Source organism: Spinacia oleracea, chromosome 3 (assembly GCF_020520425.1).
Source record: "Spinacia oleracea cultivar Varoflay chromosome 3, BTI_SOV_V1, whole genome shotgun sequence".
Taxonomy (NCBI): domain Eukaryota; kingdom Viridiplantae; phylum Streptophyta; class Magnoliopsida; order Caryophyllales; family Amaranthaceae; genus Spinacia; species Spinacia oleracea.
Genome location: NC_079489.1, coordinates 5,342,358 through 5,362,779, shown reverse-complemented (window position 1 = coordinate 5,362,779; position 20,422 = coordinate 5,342,358). Strand labels below are relative to the sequence as shown.

General features: G+C 34.1%; 2 protein-coding genes across 2 annotated transcripts; one reads left to right on the top strand and one right to left on the bottom strand.

Moving 5' to 3' along the window:
- Positions 1-12,454: 12,454 nt before the first annotated feature.
- On the top strand, positions 12,455-15,321 carry LOC110795982 (uncharacterized). Its single transcript, XM_056838004.1, has 7 exons — positions 12,455-12,504; positions 12,613-12,756; positions 14,097-14,399; positions 14,493-14,582; positions 14,666-14,840; positions 14,988-15,128; positions 15,220-15,321. Exons 1-7 carry the CDS (start codon positions 12,455-12,457, stop codon positions 15,319-15,321), a joined length of 1,005 nt encoding a protein of 334 aa, XP_056693982.1.
- Positions 15,322-15,435: 114 nt separating this feature from the next.
- On the bottom strand, positions 15,436-17,688 carry LOC130468955 (protein FAR1-RELATED SEQUENCE 5-like). Its single transcript, XM_056838002.1, has 3 exons — positions 17,583-17,688; positions 16,468-16,548; positions 15,436-16,358 (listed from the first exon to the last, which is right to left on the bottom strand). Exons 1-3 carry the CDS (start codon positions 17,686-17,688, stop codon positions 15,436-15,438), a joined length of 1,110 nt encoding a protein of 369 aa, XP_056693980.1.
- Between the last annotated feature and the right edge of the window lie 2,734 nt (positions 17,689-20,422).

Below are 20,422 nucleotides of genomic sequence, written 5' to 3'. Positions count from 1 at the left end.
GAGAGAGAGAGATAGAGATGAAGTTGTTTGTATTCATTGAATTGCTAAATACAATTACAAGTTTGTTAATATATAGCTGTCATAATGAATCAGCTAACAAACTCTAACCAACTTCCTCATTTTAAGGAAACTAACAAACAAAAATGGCTAACAACTTTTCCCGCCAAAAGTTAAACAACAGCAACTAACTTTGTTTATTTAAAATTGCTTAACCAACATTGTTCCCATATCACAAGCTACTAATTTGGAACAACAATCTTCCATAATTCATCACTAATTAGTGAGTAGCAAAATACAAATACATGGAGATTAGGGATGAAACCAAATTACCAATTTAGAGAACACAAAATGACAATCCAACCGCTGGATATGGAGGTTGGGATGGAAGGAATGTTGTGTCCAAAATTGGCGTCGATCGGAGTTCGTTTGGGTGTCGATCGGAGTTGGTTTGCACTCTCTTCCTTCCTCTCTCTCTCTGTTTTTTGTTGCTGCTTGTCACACAAGCTCAACGCGTGGATGGTGCAGGGGCCTGCACGTAGATCTACGTGTACCTGCACCAAAACGCAAAAACATTAAAAGAAAACGCAAAAAACAAAAAAACGAAAAAGAACATAAAAAACTAAACAGAAAGAACTAGAGTAAACAAAAAGAACATTAACTAAACCTGAAAAGAACACTAATGTCAAAAAACTAAAGAAAATGTACAAAAATAAAAATAACATATTCTCTCTCCTGATAACTATAAAAAGAACAACTATTTTTCAAAAAGAACATCGTGTGAAAAATGCAATAGAAAAACAAAAAAAAAATACATATTATCGATAATATTATTAAATATTAAAAAACTGTAAAAAAATTAAAAAGAACACAAAATAATTATAAAAAGAACAACAACTTTTTTACAAAACACAAAGAACAAAATTAGAAGAAAAATAAAATAACAAAAACTCAAAAAAACAAAACCACAATAAAATAAGAAAAAAGAACAGAACACATGAAAAAAGAACATCATTTTCTTTTTCCTTATCAAACAAAAGAACAAAATGAAAGAGACGAAAAGAACAACAAATCTATGTTCTTTTATTAGTTGTATTTGTTCTTATCAAACCAATTAGTGTTCTAATTAAAAAGATGAAAACGACGATACTTTGATGCACTTAAAACTAGATCTATATTTTTATTTAAATGTATTTTTGTTTTTATCCCACACATAAGATCTATGTTCTTTTATTAAGTGTTATTTGTTCTATTCAAACGATTTTATGTTCTAATTAAAAAGACAAAACGACGATTTTTTGATGCACTTAAAACTAAATCTATATTTTTAAAAAAAAGTATATTTGTTCTTTTACCACGAATCAGACTATGTTCTTTTTTAAGTGTTATCTGTTCTTTTCAAACCATTATATGTTCTTTTTTAACAATCTATGTACGTTGATATAAAAGAACAAACTATGTTGATGACACAGTAAAAATAAAGTTGTGAAAAAGAACATAACAATCCGAAAAGAACATTAGATGAAAAAACAAGGAAACGTACCTTAAACACTTGATCAACATTTATTAGGAGCATCAACATTGAACTAGTGTTTTTCTTAATTCACTCATTTTCAACAAACGAGAAACATTCAGAAGGAATTTTAGAGAGAGAATAAGGAGAAAATGTATTTTTTTACTCTTTCATTTACCATCTCACTCTTTCTCTCTCGAAAAATCTCTCTTATGTTGAGAGAATATAAATCCTCTCCCCTCTCTCTCTCTCTCTAAAATGTATTTCTAAAATGACTAATGGTTATGACTCATAAGTACAATTATTATATATATAGTTGCTGAAAAATAGAAAATGAACAAATAGGAAGTAGAATCAAAGAATTGAAGAACAGAGAAGGAGAAAAGAAAAATTGTTAAAGAAGTGCATAATGAGAACCGTGCACGTGTTTTTATTTTGTTCTTTTAACAGAGTATTATGAAAAGAACAAATGAAAAGTCTTAAAGAACAAATATAGAGACTAAAAGAACAAGTCAAGTACTTTGTCCCACAATAACATATGATTCGGAATCATCATTTTCATCATTCTGTTATGAATTATCAAGCACATTATTCATAATATCTGAAAAAATAATAGGTTAATATGTATAAAAACAAGAAAAAGAACGCAATCAAAATAACAAAGGATAAATAAAAAGTAACAAGAAAAATAACACAATAAAATAAAAAGAACAAGTTATGAAATGCAAATAATATTGAAAATAATAAAAAAGAAGAACACAATAAAACAAAAGAACAAATTATGAAACGCAAATGGTCTATTTTTCTACTATAATGAAACTGTTCTTTTAATACGAGCATAATGTAACTGTTCTTTTCATTCGAGCATATGTTCTTTTAATACGTAAAACTGTTCTTTTCTGGAAAAAATCGTAATTACATAATCAAAATCTTCAAAATCAACGATTTCAACGAAATCAGCGTGTTATTACATAATTTGATTCATTAAAATCATCAAATTCATCAAAACACGATTATTACAAAATCAAAATAGTCAAAATCATCAAAAACACAACTATTACAAAATCAAAATCATCAAAACATGCCATTTGTTATTACAAAATTGAAAATTTACCTCCCAAAATCTGATTATCAGCTGTAGAATTCAGATTTGAAGAAGAAGAATCAATTTAATTTGATGTTGAAGCAGAAAAATCAACGAATTTTTGGGGATTTTCATTAATTTCTCTCTCTAAAACCCATTTTAGAAAACCTAGACTTTCTCTCTCCTCTTCACAGTTTGAATTCAAAACATAAAACCCAGAAGAATATATATCGCAAAAATAACAAAAATCAAATAAAAACGCGATAAACATAACTGAAAAGAACAGAGCCTTTAATGTTCTTTTGTTCAGGGGTGTTCTTTTGTTCAAGGGCATTGTTCTTTTTTCTGAGAATTTAATGAAAACGCGCGTTTTGTGTTTAATGTTGGTCGTTTTAATCCCGGTGCACCTAGAGCTACGTGTACACGCCTGCACCATCCAAATTGCGCTTCCAGCAACCCTCCCACTAATACTGTCTCGGTTTGGGCCCAAGTAAATAAGTCGGCTCTTTCTCCGATTAGGAAGGAAATACCGGGCTGAACTCCGGGTAAATGTTTTTGCCCAATATATGCTGATTCGGGTTAAAATTTACGGGCTTTTCGAACTGACACAATTTTATAACTGAAATTGCGGTTTTGAGTTTCTTAAGACCCGTCAACAAATATTTAAGGCAGGTCATGTCGGGCTCATAAAAATTGCCCGGCCAAAAACCCGTTATTCTGGGGCCGGATTCAAGCTGATAGGTTTAGTTGAGAGGGAAAGTGAACTTTGGTGTATGTCAGTTTCGTACCCTTTTGTCTTAATTTTCTTTCTTGAAACTAGTGTTTATACACACGTGTGATATTTTATACGGAGTATGAATATTATAGAGATATAATACAATTTTTTATTCATTTAAACAAATTTAACAAGTGCGCTCGGTATAGCCGCTACCACCTTTATTGCTGATGTTTTTGTTGCAGTTAGCCGATAAACTCAGTTCTCAAAAATTGAGTTGTTTCTAGTCTTGGTGTATTTGATTTAAGCCTACATATACATATTTTTTTTAATTGTTCTTCTCAACTTATTGTAATTGTTGTATAGGCTTAACCCACAAGCTATACAATTTTTTTGGAATTTATCTAAATTCAAAATAACAAGTTTACCACCTTTCAATGATAAGGAAATACTAATTGTCATTTCTCAAGCATTTGTACTTTAATAATAGTTGAAAGTTTGAAACAATATTGAAATAGTCAAATAGGTACGATTGAGTTGCGTGTGAGCATTACTATTACCAATCTAATTTGGCCAATTTAGTTCTATTTGATCAACTTGTAAATATCATATACAACTTGTATATATGGAAAAACCAAATAAGTTCCTTAAACAAAGTTGATCAAGTAACTGAACAACACATCTTCAGAACCTCATAAAGTCGCAATAATCAAGTTTCCTTGAATCACTACCCGAGCCTATGAAGAACCTGTGAGTCTGTGACCGTCAAGTGTCCTTGTGTATATCAATCTGTTTTCGTCAAAGTCCAACTTAAACACATCAACTGCACGGCTGAACAATGCCGGCTTGTTCCTGGCAACAGTCCTTATAACGTACTGTTACGATAGAATATATATGTTAATATTGTAAAGTCCTAACTATGTTAAGTTCCCTATTTAACCTTACTAGGTTATTTACGCTGTAAGATATATACATTGGGAATTAATGAGAAGAGATGAGATTGAGCCGTAATTTGTCATGGTATCAAGAGCTTAGGTTAGAAACCCTAAATTTTTTTTCCGCAAAATTTGTCGAGCAAGCAGTCGTCTCCTTTGATGGGAACCGACGGTGAGGATATTCCGAAGTCACCTCCGGCTGTCGATCTGGACTATCATCTGGGCTCCGGCGATGGACCGGGGATTGTGATTACTCCTATCAAATTGAGAGGTGCAACGAATTACGATGAGTGGGCGAAGGCTATACGTAGATCGCTGATTTCGAAGTTCAAATATGGTTTTATTGATGGTTCAATTACGGAGCCTACGTCCGATGCAACCACGATGAAGCTGTGGTTGGTGGTTAACTCTATGGTGGTGTCGTGGATAAATAACACCATTGATGAACACTTACGTTCGACTCTTGAGGATTTTGATATTGCTAATGAGTTATGGGCTCATTTGAGGAAGAGGTTTTCCGTTGTGACGGGAGCACGAGTTTGCCATATAAAGATGGCATTGAGTGGTTGCACCTAGGCAGTTTCTGAGGGTGTTACGGAGTATTACGGCCGTCTGTCCAAGCTATGGAAGGAGTATGTCATGTATGCTAGGGTTCCGAGGTGTTCGTGTTCCAAGTGTACGTGCAACATAGCCAAACAGGTGGGCGAGATTCGTGACGAGGATCAATTACATTATTTTTTGATTGGCTTGGAGGATCATTACGAGGCTATTCGAGCCCAATTGTTGGCTCAGACTCCATTACCATCGTTGGATGAGGCGTATCAAACGGTGATAAACACCGAAAACTTGCGTGCCAAGGGTGAAGGAGAGTGTGATGGCGTTTAAGGTGGAATCCAAGCCTCGATCGAAGTACGGAGACACGAGCGAGAGATTTTGTACTCACTGTAATCGAGGGGGACACGAGGAGGAGAGTTGCTATCAATTGATAGGATTTCCCGAATGGTGGGATGAAAAAAAAGGGGTGGGAGAGGTCCTGGAAGAGGGGGCAGAACAACTGGCCGTGGAGGCAGGGGCACAAGGGGAGCTGCTGCCACACCAGCGCGCGCCAATGCTGTGACCAGCAGCGTCCCAGCAGCTGCGGCAACATCAAACGCAGGGAAGCAGCAGCTACAGAGCAGTGATGCAGCTGACTCGTACGGTCTCATTGGTGTGACAAATGCACAGGTTCAGCAGATTGTGGACATAATGTCTAAACCATCCATAAAATTGCAAGGTAATAATGTAGATTTGCGGTGGATTGTTGACTCTGGAGCGTCGACTCATGTGACGGGTGACGTCTCGATTTTGAAAAATGTCAAAACATCAGTAAATTGTCCGGTTGTGTTACCGGATGGTTACTCCGCAAACTCAAATCAATATGGGTCCGTGACTTTGGAGGGTGGTTTGGTGTTGAACAATGTTTTATTTGTGCCTAAAATAAACTGTAATTTAATTTATGTCACTCAGTTATGCGACGAATTAAAATGTTATGCTCAATTTACTGACAAAATGTGTGTGATACAGGACCGCTTGACGAGGACGGTGATTGGCGTGGGTGAACGACAAGAGGGACTATATTTTTTCCGAGGAGTACCGCGAGTAAGGGTGTGTGTAGTAGAATGTGTGGTCGATCTGTGGCACCAACGAATGGGACAACCTTCGGATAAAGTTTTAAAGTTACTCCCTCCTGTGAGTACTTCTAGTAGGAGAAATAATAAAGTTTGTGATGTATGCCCGCGTGCAAAACAATGTCGGGAGAGTTTTCCCAGTAGTAATAGTCATGCTAGTAGAATGTTTGAACTAGTTCATCTTGATTTATGGGGTCCCTATAAGACACCGTCTTCGTGTGGTGCAAAATATTTTTTAACAATCGTTGATGATTTTTCTAGAGGTGTGTGGATTTATTTGATTAGAAATAAAACAGAAGTTGAGTTGATGTTCCTTAATTTTGTTGCTATGATCAAACGCCAATTTAATCAAGAAATTAATATTGTGCGTAGTGATAACGGGACAGAATTTAATTGTTTGCAAGGCTATTTTTTTAAGCATGGGATGTTATTTGAGTCGTCGTGTGTTGGCACCCCACAACAAAATGGGAGGGTTGAGAGAAAACACCAACATATACTCAATGTGGCCCGAGCATTACGTTTTCAAGGTAATTTACCTACGAGATTTTGGGGTGAATGTGTTTTAGCCGCTTGTTACTTAATCAATCGAACACCGACTCCGTTACTTGATAACAAAACTCCTTATGAAATGTTGTATGGTTCGGTCCCCTCTTATGTGCCGATACATGTTTTTGGGTGTTTGTGTTATGCATATAATCAACGGAGTAAAGGAGATAAGTTGGAGTCTCGTAGTAGAAAGTGTGTTTTTCTTGGCTACCCGTTTGGTCGTAAAGGGTGGAATGTGTTTGATTTAGAGTCCCGTGAGTTTTTCGTGTCACGTGATGTCAAATTCCATGAGAATGTGTTTCCGTATGCCGTGGACTCGAATAGTGTTGTGGAGGTTCAATCTGACGATGTTTTGGGTGCTAATGTGTGTGGTGATGATGGCTTTGATAGCTGGAGTTTAGGGGTGGACGTAGATGTGTCGAGAGTGCAGGGGAGTGAGGGTGCATCTGCTGGCCCAACTGCTGAGGTTGAGGTGCCAACGTGTGGCTTGGATGAGCACACGGGTGTAGCTGGTGCTGCACATGACATGGAGGGGCAGGGCAGTGTGCTGCAAAGTGTCGTGCAGCAAGCTGCTGAGCAGCACCATAGCGCGCAGCAACACGCTGAGCAGCAGTGTAGCACGCAGCAGCACAGCAGTGCTTCATCGCAGCCTATGCGGGTGCCTGTAGTAACTTGCGATGGGAGTAGTGAGGCTGACATTGAGGGTGTGACTAAGGAGATGGGTTCGGAGGTGAGAGAGGAGGATTCGGAGTTGGGAATAGGGAAACATACTAAATTTCCTTCGAAGAAGTTGGGGGAATATGTCATGCATACCATCCGCAAAAATTATAGTCCTTCTGCGAATTCATCTACGACAATTGACGCCTCAGGTACTCCTTATCCTATCACCTATTTTGTTAATTATGAATGTTTTTCGTCGAAACACAGAAATTTTATTGCAGCATTGCAGGAAGAAAAGGCGCCTAAAACTTTTAAACAGGCTATGAGACATGAGGGATGGAGGAAGGCGATGGTAACCAAAATTGATGCACTTGAGCAACAGGGTACCTGGACGTTAGAGAGTCTGCCATAAGGGAAAAAGGCTCTAGGTAGTAAGTGGGTATACACAGAGAAGAGAGATGAGGATGGGAATCTACTTCGTTTAAAAGCCAGGTTGGTTTGTCTTGGAAACCATCAGGAGGAAGGGTTAGATTATAATGAGACGTTTGCACCAGTTGAGAAAATGGCGACAGTCCGGACATTCCTAGCAGTGACGGCTGTTAAACATTGGGAAGTGCATCAGATGGACGTCCACAATGCATTTTTACATGGTGATTTAGAGGAAGAGATTTATATGAAGATTCCTCCTGGCTTTCAAAAAGATAATTCCGACAAGGTATGCAGAATGAGAAAGTCGTTGTATGGTTTGAAACAGGCACCTCGTTGTTGGTTTGAGAAGTTGTCTATGGCCCTAAAACATTACGGCTTTCAACAATCGTTGTCTGATTATTCCCTATTTACTCTTTCCAAGGGTAAGTTGCAACTGAATGTTTTGATTTATGTTGATGATATGATAATTGCGGGGAATAATAAATTTGCACTTGAGAGTTTTAAGGCGTACTTAAGTGAATGTTTTAAAATGAAAGATTTGGGTGCTCTGAAATATTTTCTTGGGCTAGAGGTGGCTCGTAGTAGTCATGGTTTTTACGTCTGTCAGAGAAAATATGCCCTGGATATTATTTCGGAGACTGGATTGTTGGGGGCGAAGCCTGCGGATTTTCCGATGGAACAAAACCACAAATTAGCATTGGCAGATGGTCCGAATTTGGCGGATGGTGAGAAGTATAGGCGACTGGTGGGTCGTCTAATATATTTGGCGGTAACACGTCCGGATGTGGCGTATTCTGTGCATATTCTATCTCAATTTATGCAGGCACCGAAAGAGGCTCATTGGGAAGCGGCTCTGCGAGTAGTGCGGTATTTGAAAAAGTGCCCGGGCCAAGGTATTTTACTTCGTTCTGATAGTAAACTTCAGTTGCAGGGGTGGTGTGACTCGGATTGGGCAAGTTGCCCTTTGACTCGTCGCTCGTTGACAGGATGGTTTGTGCTACTTGGTTTGTCTCCGGTGTCCTGGAAAACAAAGAAGCAGCACACCGTATCTCGATCGTCTGCAGAGGCAGAATATCGTTCGATGGCCGCTTTAACATGTGAACTAAAGTGGTTAAAGCAACTACTACGAGATCTGGGAGTATCGCACACACAAGGTATGAGTATGTTCTGTGATAGTCAGTCTGCATTACATATTGCTCAGAATCCAGTTTTTCATGAGAGGACAAAGCATATTGAGTCGGATTGTCATTTTAATCGGGATGCAATCAAGGAAGGTATTATCTCCTCCTCGTATGTATCTACGAAGGTTCAGTTGGCAGATATCTTCACCAAAGCGTTGGGGAAGGCGCAATTTGAGTTTTTTTTAAACAAGATGGGCATTCGAGATCTTCATGCTCCACCTTGAGGGGGATGTTACGATAGAATATATATGTTAATATTGTAAAGTCCTAACTATGTTAAGTTCCCTATTTAACCTTACTAGGTTATTTACGCTGTAAGATATATACATTGGGAATTAATGAGAAGAGACGAGATTGAGCCGTAATTTGTCACGTACCTATGCACTTCATGTCACACGATATAAAGGAACCTTTCTTGGTTATTTTCTTGTCTAAATAATGTTGTACAAGTTCTCCACCTCATCATTTAAATAGTTTTAGGTTGTTTCCTTTTGGCCCTAGTATTAAACTTACCAAGACCATTCACCAAAACTAAATACAGGAGAATATGATGGATTATTCAAACCACAGAAGTTTTTTATTATCCAAGTGTAGGTCCTGTCACATTTTGCCCACACACTTTTCAGAGCTTAAATCTGAATCGAGTTAAAAAAAAGAACAAGGAAACTTAACTTTTCAGAGCTTACTGTATAGTGGAAATTTGAACATAATTCTGGACAAGGTAACATAAATCCAAACCTAGGATTACTCGCGTAGTTGTCACTAATCTGATCATAACTGAAAAACTGCAGTGTCGCATTTACAAAACTGTCAGATCGAGCTGAGTTTGTCAACCATAGCTACATATAGTTAGAGCAAGTTTTTAGTATACAGAGACGATTATAGTGCTTGTTATGGTGACTCCTTATACTAATTTTTTTTTTTTTCCTTGCCAAAAAGAAAGGGTGATATTGAAGAGAATGATAAGGTCACAATGGACAATGCACATTGTAAACAAAGTTACAACTTAAACCATTAACAATCTGTAGCAACACCAGTTTTAACGGTTAAACCAACATTCCATCATAGATTAGCAAAAACTTACACAGCTCATAGATTAGGTTAGGTTCTGAAAATTTGCAGTTATTCCTAAATTTCTTCATGGATCATTCCACACAAATAGGTTTAAACAACCTGCCTCAGCAAATCAGAAGAACCTGCTATTAGAAACAAATCTACACTAATTAACACAATCAAAGTAGTCGTTTTTTTATTGTTTATATGTCCCTTTCGTTAAGATTTCATCAAACAGAAATGAGCATATATTAGAGCATATGTTAAAGGAATCATCAAAACAATAACATGTCTGCGGTCTGCCACATTTCAATGATATGGAATTCTAACAGTTAATCATCTACAAATCAATATTACAATTTACAAGCACTGTTTTAGAGTTGCTGTTATCTGTTAAAAGCAGTGCAATGTTTGGTTCGATTAATTTATGTTATTGCAGATTTGTCATTTACAAACAAGATTAATGTCTCAATCACATTTCAATGATATGGAATACTAACAGTCAAACAGTAAAAAAGAAAGGCAGGGAATTTAAAAGGTACCTGTACTCTGACTCTCGTAAACTCTGCACATCAATTGGAGAATGCGGTGAAATTTGTCTCAACTATCCCCTGATCTTCAGTTAACGAAAATGGTGGTTTTGAACTTGGATCAACCAACCCAAACATTCTGGGATTACGAAAAACAACAAAAAACTTGCCAGTCTTTGTGAACCCGATCGAGCACTTGATATCTTTCCAACTCGAGGCAAAGGAAAGAAAAACAGGAAAGACTTCTCCTGAACTCTTCACAATTTCAATTACCAAATCATTTTGAGAGTTGGAAGAAAACTTGGATAAGCAACCTCCCATTACATATATAGAACGAGGGGTCCAAGAGAACCATTCAAAAGTCCCAAGAGCAAGATCAAAGGCAACCATTTTTCCAGCCTTTAAATCAAATTCAAGAGGATTATAAGGATAATGGGCAGTCCAATACAAAGTTTGATTGACCAATTGATGGTGCATTAGAATATATATCCATCAAAATCAAATTCAATCTTCTTCCAAGTGTTAGATTTCAGTGAAAAGACATGAAATTGTTCACATCCTTTGTGGTTCTGAATTATTCCAACAACCTTATAATCATCGAGAGAGGATACATACCCGAATCCCGATATCCAGCGTGTTGGTGAGCACATATATTTTTGGTGTTGATATATTGGTAGCAGGATTCCATAGGATAAAATATTTGTCATATGAAGTTAAACAAACCAAGCCATTTGAACATCCTACTAGATATATCCGGTCTGTCTCATCAATATCAAACTCAGCATTTAATCTAACCATGTTGTTATTGTTTTCCTCAGTATATGATTCAACATTATCCTCATGTTCACAAGAGTAAAGGTAAAAACTATTACCAGATTGGATAAATACGGATTCCAGGGGTTTGCCTGGGTTAGAAAATAACAACGCGCGGATGGTACAGGCGCGTGCACCTAGATCTAGGTGCACCTGCACCAAAACGCAGAAAAATAAGAACAAAACACAAAAACATAAAAAAGCAATAAAAAACATAAAAGAACACAAAAACATAAAAGAAAGAACATCAAGAATTAAACCAAAAGAACAATAAGTAAAACAGGAAAGAACAATAGCATTGAAAACCAACAAATAAATAAAAACACGTAAAAGAACAATAAGTAAAAACACGTAAAAGAACATAAAACACTAAAAAGAAAGAACATCAGCAATTAAACGAAAGAACAAATAGAAAAGAACAATCATATTAAAAACCAAAAAGATTAAAACACGTAAAAGAACATAATACACTAAAATGAGAGAAGATCAGAAAGTAAAGGAAAAGAACAAAAAGAAAAAAAGAAAAACACAAACATATTAAAAACCAGAAAGGTTAAAACAAGGAAAGAACGATTTCTCTGCACTTTTAAAAAGAACATGGCAAATGCAACACCAGACGCACAAAAGAACAAAAGAACCAACGAAAAGAACAACAAAAACGTTAAAAAGTGAAAAAAACCGCCAAACAGAAGTTTTTTATTGAAATAATGAACGTGGCAAGAAAAAAACCGCAAAACAGAAGTTTTCCTATGAAAACATAAAACGTGGCAGTTAATTTCTCTCTCCTCAAAATCTTTTAATAAAAAAAAAATTAAATAAGTTACTTGTCTTTCATTTTGTATTTTAAAAAATTAAAAAATAGATTACTGTTTAAAATAAAAAAATAAAAAAATATAATTTAAGTAAAAACAGTAATAAAAAACAAATTTAAAAATACTAACAACAGATAATAAAAAGAACACAAAGGAGACTCAAACGAACATCATTTTCTTTACTTATAGGCCAAAAGAACAAAAGAGCGGACGAAAAGAACAAAAAAAAAAAAAAGGAAGTTTAAATTTGAAAATACTGTAGCAGTTATTTTCTCTCTCTTCAATTTATCATATATAAATACATGATTGGATGCGACATTTATTTTCATTTTCACACTCAACCTACATGCAAAACCTTCACTCACCAACAATCAAAAAAACAGTGCAAAACCTTTCAAATTCTTGCAAATCCGAACTTCCCCAATTTGGAATTCTACTATTTTCACTCTAAAAACTTCCCCAATTTGTTTTTTGGAAGTGATAATCTGGTTACAAAAACTTGAACCCTAACAATTGAAAATGGGGAAATCGAAAAAAGGAGAAGAAGTTGATGCGAAATGTTCTATTGAGTAAGAATTCAACTTCATTTTTCTTTTCTATTTCTTGAATTTCAGTTTAATTTTAATTTTTAGAGAATTTCCCATGAATTTTAATTTTCTATAAAATTTCATTTGAAGGGATGATATTCCTTTGACAACGACTTTATTGAACTTAAGAAACAAAAAGAAGAAAGAGAAAGAAATTACACCAACAATTGATGCGGATTTGTTGGAAGATATCAACAAAGAAATTTCAGAAACGGAAGAAGAAGAAGAGAGCGAGTAAGTGGATTTTTTAAACAAAAACCTTGGTTCATTTACACCTTCTGTTTGTTCTTTTTGTTTTCCTTAATGTTCTAATTACAATAACGAAACCAAATACATTTTTTAACGAATTTAAAAGAAGATCTACATTTATGTTTTTTTTAAATGTATTTTAAGTCACTGAATCATACACTTAGAAGAACAATGGTATAGATTTAAAAGAACAACGAATGTTAACTCAAAAGAACAGCGGAAATTTAAATTGAATAAGTAGATCTATGTTCTTTTATTTATTTACTGTCTGTTTTGACGAACTTAAACCTAGATCTATAATTTTGTTCTTATCTATTGAATTTGATCTATGTTCTTTTTTATCTATGTTCTTATCTATAAAAACTTAAAAGAACCAACTGTGCAGGTTTAAAGAACAATCAATGTAGACTCAAAAGAACAACCAATGTACACTCAAAAGAACAGTACAGTATTAATGTAGGCTTAAAAAGAACTATGCATCTGGAAGAAAAGAACAGTCCATGTCTACTTAAAAGATCACTTGCATTAAAAGAACAATCAATGAAAATTAAAAAGAACAATGTGCTTAGATTTGATGAGATGGTGTTCTTTTTACTTGTTCTTAAATGTATTTAAAAAAAAAGAACAATCAATCACGGATAAAAGAACAAACCATCTACATTTAAAAGACAAACCTAAAACTGTTAGCACACAGTAAAAGAACACTTAATAGAAAGAACATAACAAAAGGAACATATAAGCATACCTTAATCCTCAGCAAATGATCACAATCCTCTTGAATTTCATTATCTCCTTCAATTTTCTTTCTACGAAAATTAGCAAATTGTATTTTTTCATCTCCTGAGAATTAGTATTCTGATTAATTCACTAATTCTCAAAAAAACAGGAACAATAATGCGAAAAGTTGGAGAGAAAATAATCGCATTTCACTCTTTCTCTCTCTTAAATTCTCTCTTCTGTTGAGAGAAAATAAAACCTCTCATTTTTCTCTCTCTAAAATGTGTTGCTAAAATTATGAAATGATGAATGAATGAGAATATGGAGGACAAACATTATTTATATATTGTATATGAAAAAATAAAAAAATAAGATGAATAAGATATTGTGCAAGGGTGCAGGATGAGAACTGTGCACTTGTTTTTTGTGTTGTTCCTTTTTTCATAATATGTGTTCTTTCCAAAAGCATAGCTGTGTTCTTTTGTACACGACATGTTGTTCTTTTTCCATTACATGTGTTATTTTAAACATTTTTCTGTTGTTCTTTTTTCATAACATGTGTTTTTGGTGTTGTTCTTTTTTTCATGACATATGTTTTTTCATTATAGACTTTCCAAACAAAGGAAAGCATTGCAAGAACAACAGAAGATGGTGCAAGCACTTCAGGAAAAGCTGCTACAACAGGAAAAGCAGCTGGATCTGATTGAACAAAAAAAGAAGGGTGGAGAAGGACAAAAAAATTCCAGCAAAGATCCTGAAAAGCAGGAAGAAACTGAAAAGAAAGAGCATGAAGTAAAAGTGCATGAAGAAGTGAAAGAACCTGAAAAAGAGGAGGCTGAGGTAAAAGTTCCAGAAGAGCTGGATGAACCAGAAAGAAAAGAAAAGAAAACGAACTTAAAAATTACTTTGAGGTATCTTCTGTGTTTGTTAATACTATTTCATATTTACATTGTAGTTGTTATTTTCGTTTCTTAAACATACTTTTGCATTTATGTTTTTACTAGAAAGAAAAAAGACGGAGAAGAAGCTGGTGAGGAACCTGAAAAAGCAAAGGGGAAGTCTAGGAAATCAATACCAAACAGGAAAAGGACAAGGTAACTTACATAAATGGTGTTCTTTTTATTTTCTGTGTTTTACTTTTTTTTTACTACTTATGTTCTATTGTTTTGGTCAACAGAAGTCAATTGCTGAAAGAAGAATTTCCCGATCTTATAAAAGAGGTAAAGCAGGAATTGGAAGAGGCACATAAGAAGAAGAGCTTGTTGCCTGCTGAGAAAATTTCAACAAAAAAAGTTGCACCAAATGCTAAGAAGGGGAATGGAGTTACTTTGAAAAAGACTACAGCAAATAAGGTAAACTTCACATTACCCTTTTTCAATCATTTTCTTTACCTTAATGTTATATATAATAGAGATAAATGCTGTGTTTTAAATAAAGAATGTTCTTTTTTTCCTGTCTTGTGTTCTTTACATCATCATTTATGTTCTTTTTTCATTCAGAGGGGTAGCAAAGTTAATCAGATAGTTGTGAGGGAGGTTTATGAAGACGAGGAAGATGAAGAAGGAGGTGAAGAAGAAGGTGAAGAAGTAGAAGAGGAAAGTGAACCCTTAATGAAGAAGGGGAAAAAAGTAGTTGAGAAGGTCAAAAATTTTCTTAAGTTATTTGTTCTTTTTCTTCCATATAATGTTCTTTTACTCCCTGACTAATGTTATTTATATTTTTTTTTTCTAGAGAGCAACAAGAAGTAAACAAATTGTTGTTTCTGATGAGGTCATGGAGGTGGTGGATGATTTTGGAAACACTTCCCTAAAAAACCATAAACCAAAAAAATAGATAAAAATATAAACTAAACAAAAAGACAAAAGAAAAAGAACATAAAAAATAGTACAAAAATACAAAAGAACAAAAGTGTTTGATGAACGAACATACAAACAACCTAAAAGAACTTTACCTTATAGCCTTGTCCATGGCAGAAGATTGATCAGTCATGATAGTCACAGGTTGCTTCCCTCCCATTGAAGTCAAAAAAGAATTAAAAAGCCAGTCAAAAGTACCTGCCTTCTCATTCAATATAAAACCCACTCCAAACATGATATTTTGAGTGTGAAGATTCATTCCAACAAAAGGCCCACAAATCATATCGTATTTATTAGTACGATAAGTTGTATCATGAATCAATAAATCACCAAAAGCTTCATAATCAGACCGCATTCTTCCATCTCTCCAAAAAAAATTGATCAACTGATTCTCTTCATTCAATTGAAAATCATAATAAAAATCATGTTCTTTAGCTTGCCTCATAGCGAACCATCTGATCAACTGATTTGAATCACAACCATCCAACTTTTTCTTCTTCTCTGCCAAAACAGCATCATACGCGTCAGGAACAGTGAACCCTAAATTCGCCTCACCACCAACTTCTTTCCTCATAGCTCTAAGAACATCAGCAAGCTTCGTGCCACTACAAGTAAAAGTAGTAAGAAAAGCCAATTGTTCTTTTGAAATGTGCCTATGTGACCTAATAAGGTGTCTCTTATTAGCAGGAACCATTGAATGGTTATGCAGACGGGAATGTTTAGAAAGAACATACACTCCAGTTTTCTTATCAACATCAAACTGAACTGAAGCCTTGCATCCAGTTCTCCTATCAATTTTTTTAAAGGATTTAGGCACAACACCATCTGGATTTTTAAACCCCTCGTATGCACAAACAAAAAACCGTTGTCGAACTATTCTAGTACCACTTCTATACTCCTTTTTACCCTTCCTAGTACCAAAACCATTCCTAAATGCATGACTGTTGTATAACTCATACGCCTCATCATCATCCTTAACTACACTTCCCTCTAATGAAACTGGTTCTTCAAAATCTGCATGACGATAAAAAAGAACACAAAGAACATCATAAGTATGATAAAGGAACAAACACAAGACGTAAACGAACATTGTGATAAACAAGTAAAAGTACAATTCATGTACCTTGGCCAACAACCACATAGGATTCTGGATCCTCATTAGCATCATTTTGTTCTGAATTATTAACTGAATTATTTAATATATCTGGAAATTTATAAAATAAAAAAAATCAGAAAAAGAAAAGAACAAAAGAACTTAAAAGAACAGTAGCCATTAAAAAGAACAATGCACAGAGTAAACGAACAATCCATGTAGACTGAAAAGAACACTAGGCATGAAAAGAACAATCAATGAAGAGTTAAAAGAACAATCAATTAGTCAATCAAAAGAACACATTAAAACTTAAAAGAACAATTTGGGCAGATATAAAAGAACAACCAATAAAGAATAAAAAACAACAGTACCTATTAGAAAAGAACAATGCATCAAGAGTAAATTACACACTCCAACTAGACTGGAAAGAACACTACGCATTAAAAGAACAATCAATAAACAGTTAAAAGAACAATCAGTTTTGTCAATCAAAAGAACACATTAAAACCTAAAAGAACAATATCGGCATAATTATCAACAATCAATTTTGTCAATCAAAATAACAATGTAAACTCATAAAAACATAAAAGAAAAATCCGTGCAAATATAATAAAAAAACCAATAAAGAATCAAAGGAACAGTAACTATTAAAATGAACAATAAAAATAGAGTAAACGAACACAAAAGGTGATCGAAAAGAACACTATGACTTAAAGAACAATCAATGAAGAGTTAAAAGAACAATCAATAAAGAACAATCAGTGTTTATTTGAAAAGCTAAATATAATAAAAAGGAACGTCTCAATACGTATTCTTAACATGTTCATTTGATACTGAAAAATGTTCTTCTGAAATGATACAATGTTCTTTTCTGCAAACAGACAAAATCAACGTATCTTCCTTAAATATAATAGTTATTACAGAATCAGTTTCACCACATAAATGAAATAAATGCGAAATCAACGAAAAAACCAATTCGTAACCTTCATTATCAACAATCACCAAAATCAACGAAGAATGAGATTCAAAATTAAATTAATCAAACTAATTACAATCAAAAAAAACATAAAAAGTACGATTATTATGAAATCGAAATCATAAAATCAAAGAAAAATGCAACTCGTTATTACAAATTGAAATAATACCTTCGTAACTCTGATTTTCAGCTGAAGAATTCAGATGACAAGAAGAAGAATCATTCGAAATTGATGTTGAAACAGAGAAATCATGGAATATTTGAGAATTTTCCATCAGTTTCTCTCTCTAAAAAAAATTTATGCACAAATGTAAGCTTTCTCTCTCCTATTCACACTTTTTGAATTCAAAATTATGAAGCCCAGACATATAAAAAGGAGCGAAGAACAAAAAAAATCGCGAAAACTAAACAGGGAAGAACAGAGCACATGATGTTCTTTTGTATTGTGAGACTTGTTCTTTTTAACTGCAGAATTAATGAAAATACGCGTTTTGTTTTAAAATGTTTGCGTTTTAATCCCAGTGCACCTAGATCTAGGTGCACACGCCTGCACCATCGAAATTGCGAGAAAATAAGGGTTTTTTGGTGTAATTAAGGATGAAATTTGGAGAAGACAGAGAAGTATACCAGTGTTTGGAAACAGACTTGAATCGAGTTAATGGTTTGATGGGCAGCCATGGAAGAATTTGCTTGAATATGAGATCGTCAGGGACGTGCGGCAGGTGGCTTTGTTGTTGAACATCATCTGTTTTTGTGTTGTTGTCTTCCATAATCAAACTCTTTTTTGGTTGATTTTCACTTTCACTCAAATAGTTTTGAGAAAGATGCGGCAAACAAGTATGGATCAACAATGCAACATCAAATATAAACACTTATTTAAATTCAATAGGAGTCAACTACTGTCTACTTGTAAAAAGATAATCAAAGATAATTTTTTTAGGAGTCCAAAAGATAAGAGAGAGATTAATAAATAAATAAATAAACAAATAAATACTTAGTAATTTTAATAGAAGTCAACTACAAATAAATAAATAAATAAATAATTAGTAATTTTAATAGGAGTCAACTACCGGTAAAAAGATAATATTAATTAGATAAATTTGGTTAGGAGGCTATTATGACGGACTCAAATCCCGCCGTTTACGTGAAATATTCTACGACATGCTATTTAATTACTAACATGATATATGCGATGAGTCGATGACCAACCTTAAGTCATAAAACAATCAAATGTGCCCAAGTAAATAGTGTAAGTGGGCTCTTGGGTCCAAGTAGGAGGGAGGCCAACATATAGTTGGATTATGGGATCTTTTACCAAACTAGCTACTTTTAAAATTTTATTTACCAAAACGGCTAGTTTTAAATTGTATTTTCCAAAGTAGCTATTCTTTAATTAGTTTCAAAAAAAAAAGTAGCTAATTTTTTACTTTCAATTAAAAACCAATAAACCGGTTTGAGTTTTTTTAAAACCAATTAACCGGTTTAATTTTTTTACACAGTGAACCGATATGAATTTTTTTATTAATGAACCGATTGACAATTTACTTATATTTTTAGCCTCTTAGCAACTTCAAAGTTTTTAAAAGACTTGCTCGCAAATATTACAAATATAAAGAAATTAGTTGAACCTTGTTGCAGATATTGGTAATCCGATCTCTTAGCTACCCGAATTCGTTGTGTTAAACGACTTTGCTTGGCAAACTCGATCAACCAAGAATTTAACGTTCTCTAAAACCGTGTGCGTGAAAGTGACATGAAGGAGAAAAGTAACGCGTGCAATAAATGCGTCTAACAATGCAAATTTTTGCGTCTATTATCCCTACAAGTCGGACCACTATCTTACTATACTCAATTGTAATTTTTTATTTTTTAAATTACTGTAATTTCTCATTATTAAGTTGAAACCATGAATTGAATAAAAATTAATTAAAATAATTAATTAATAATTAACTTATCATTGAAGCAAGAAATATGTAGCAAGTGTGTAACTTGAGAAGATAATGCGTCATAACAAGCCTGCATAATAAAAAAATTCCGACCATTGGAGTTTATATTGTCAAAAAGTAAACATAATTAAAATATTAAAATGGGTAAAAAAAAATAAACTTAAAGTATTACTATGCTGTATCGTGTATGTATCAAAATTAAACCATCAAGAGCAACATTTTATATTATTTATGGGCAAATTCAAAAGAAAAATTAATTGGGATTATAAAGTAAACAAAAATAAAAGATAACTAAACCCCCCAAAAGCCGGTTAACTATACTAAAAAAATGCACCAAACAAAACCAGTTTAATTGTTTTTGCCACAAAATGAAAATAGTCATTTTGGTAAATAAATTATACGTAGTAGCTAATTTGGTAAATAGATTTTAAAAGTAGCCATTTTGGTAAATAAAATTGTAAAAGTAGCTAGTTTGGTAAAAGATCCTGGATTATGCAATATGATTACAACGTAGAAATTAATGAACTACATAGTACATTGCAGAAAAATAAAAAAATAATAATAATAATAATAATAATAATAATAATAATAATAATAATAATAATAATAATAATACGTACTCCAGGGCTCAGGATCTTGGGGCACGGGCAGCTGCCCACATTTTCAGCAGGATCGTGTTCGCCATAGCTAGAGGAGTGGGGGCCCAGATTGTATCTCGGCTCCCTTCCAACTTCTTGTAGTTCACTTGATCTTTGTAGCTTGTTAAGCTTGTAACGTTTTGGTGTTTTCCCATAATAATAATAATAATAATAATAATAATAATAATAATAATAGAGAGTTAATTTTCGGTTCAGGTTACTTTGATTTCAGATAAAGATGGGTTCAGGTTAATTTGGTTCGGGCGATTCGAGTATGGGCTCATTTCGGGTTAAAATCAATTTCGGATCGGTTCGGGTAAATTTGGGTTTCAGGTTGATTTTGGATCAAAATCAGATAATGGATCAGACATTCTGGATCGGGTCAATTTTGCCTAGTCTAAGCATTACTATTACCAATCCAATTT

Bases quoted from the DNA above. Each gene is read 5' to 3' on its own strand.
- LOC130468955 (XM_056838002.1), bottom strand. From the start codon at position 17,688: ATGGAAAATTCTCAAATATTCCATGATTTCTCTGTTTCAACATCAATT. The intron at 16,549-17,582 runs GTATTATTTCAA...ATAAATTTCCAG, and splicing joins TGAAAATCAGAGTTACGAAG to ATATATTAAATAATTCAGTT. The intron at 16,359-16,467 runs GTACATGAATTG...ATCGTCATGCAG, and splicing joins CTATGTGGTTGTTGGCCAAG to ATTTTGAAGAACCAGTTTCA.
- LOC110795982 (XM_056838004.1), top strand. From the start codon at position 12,455: ATGGGGAAATCGAAAAAAGGAGAAGAAGTTGATGCGAAATGTTCTATT. The intron at 12,505-12,612 runs GTAAGAATTCAA...TTTCATTTGAAG, and splicing joins GATGCGAAATGTTCTATTGA to GGATGATATTCCTTTGACAA. The intron at 12,757-14,096 runs GTAAGTGGATTT...TTTTCATTATAG, and splicing joins GAAGAAGAAGAAGAGAGCGA to ACTTTCCAAACAAAGGAAAG.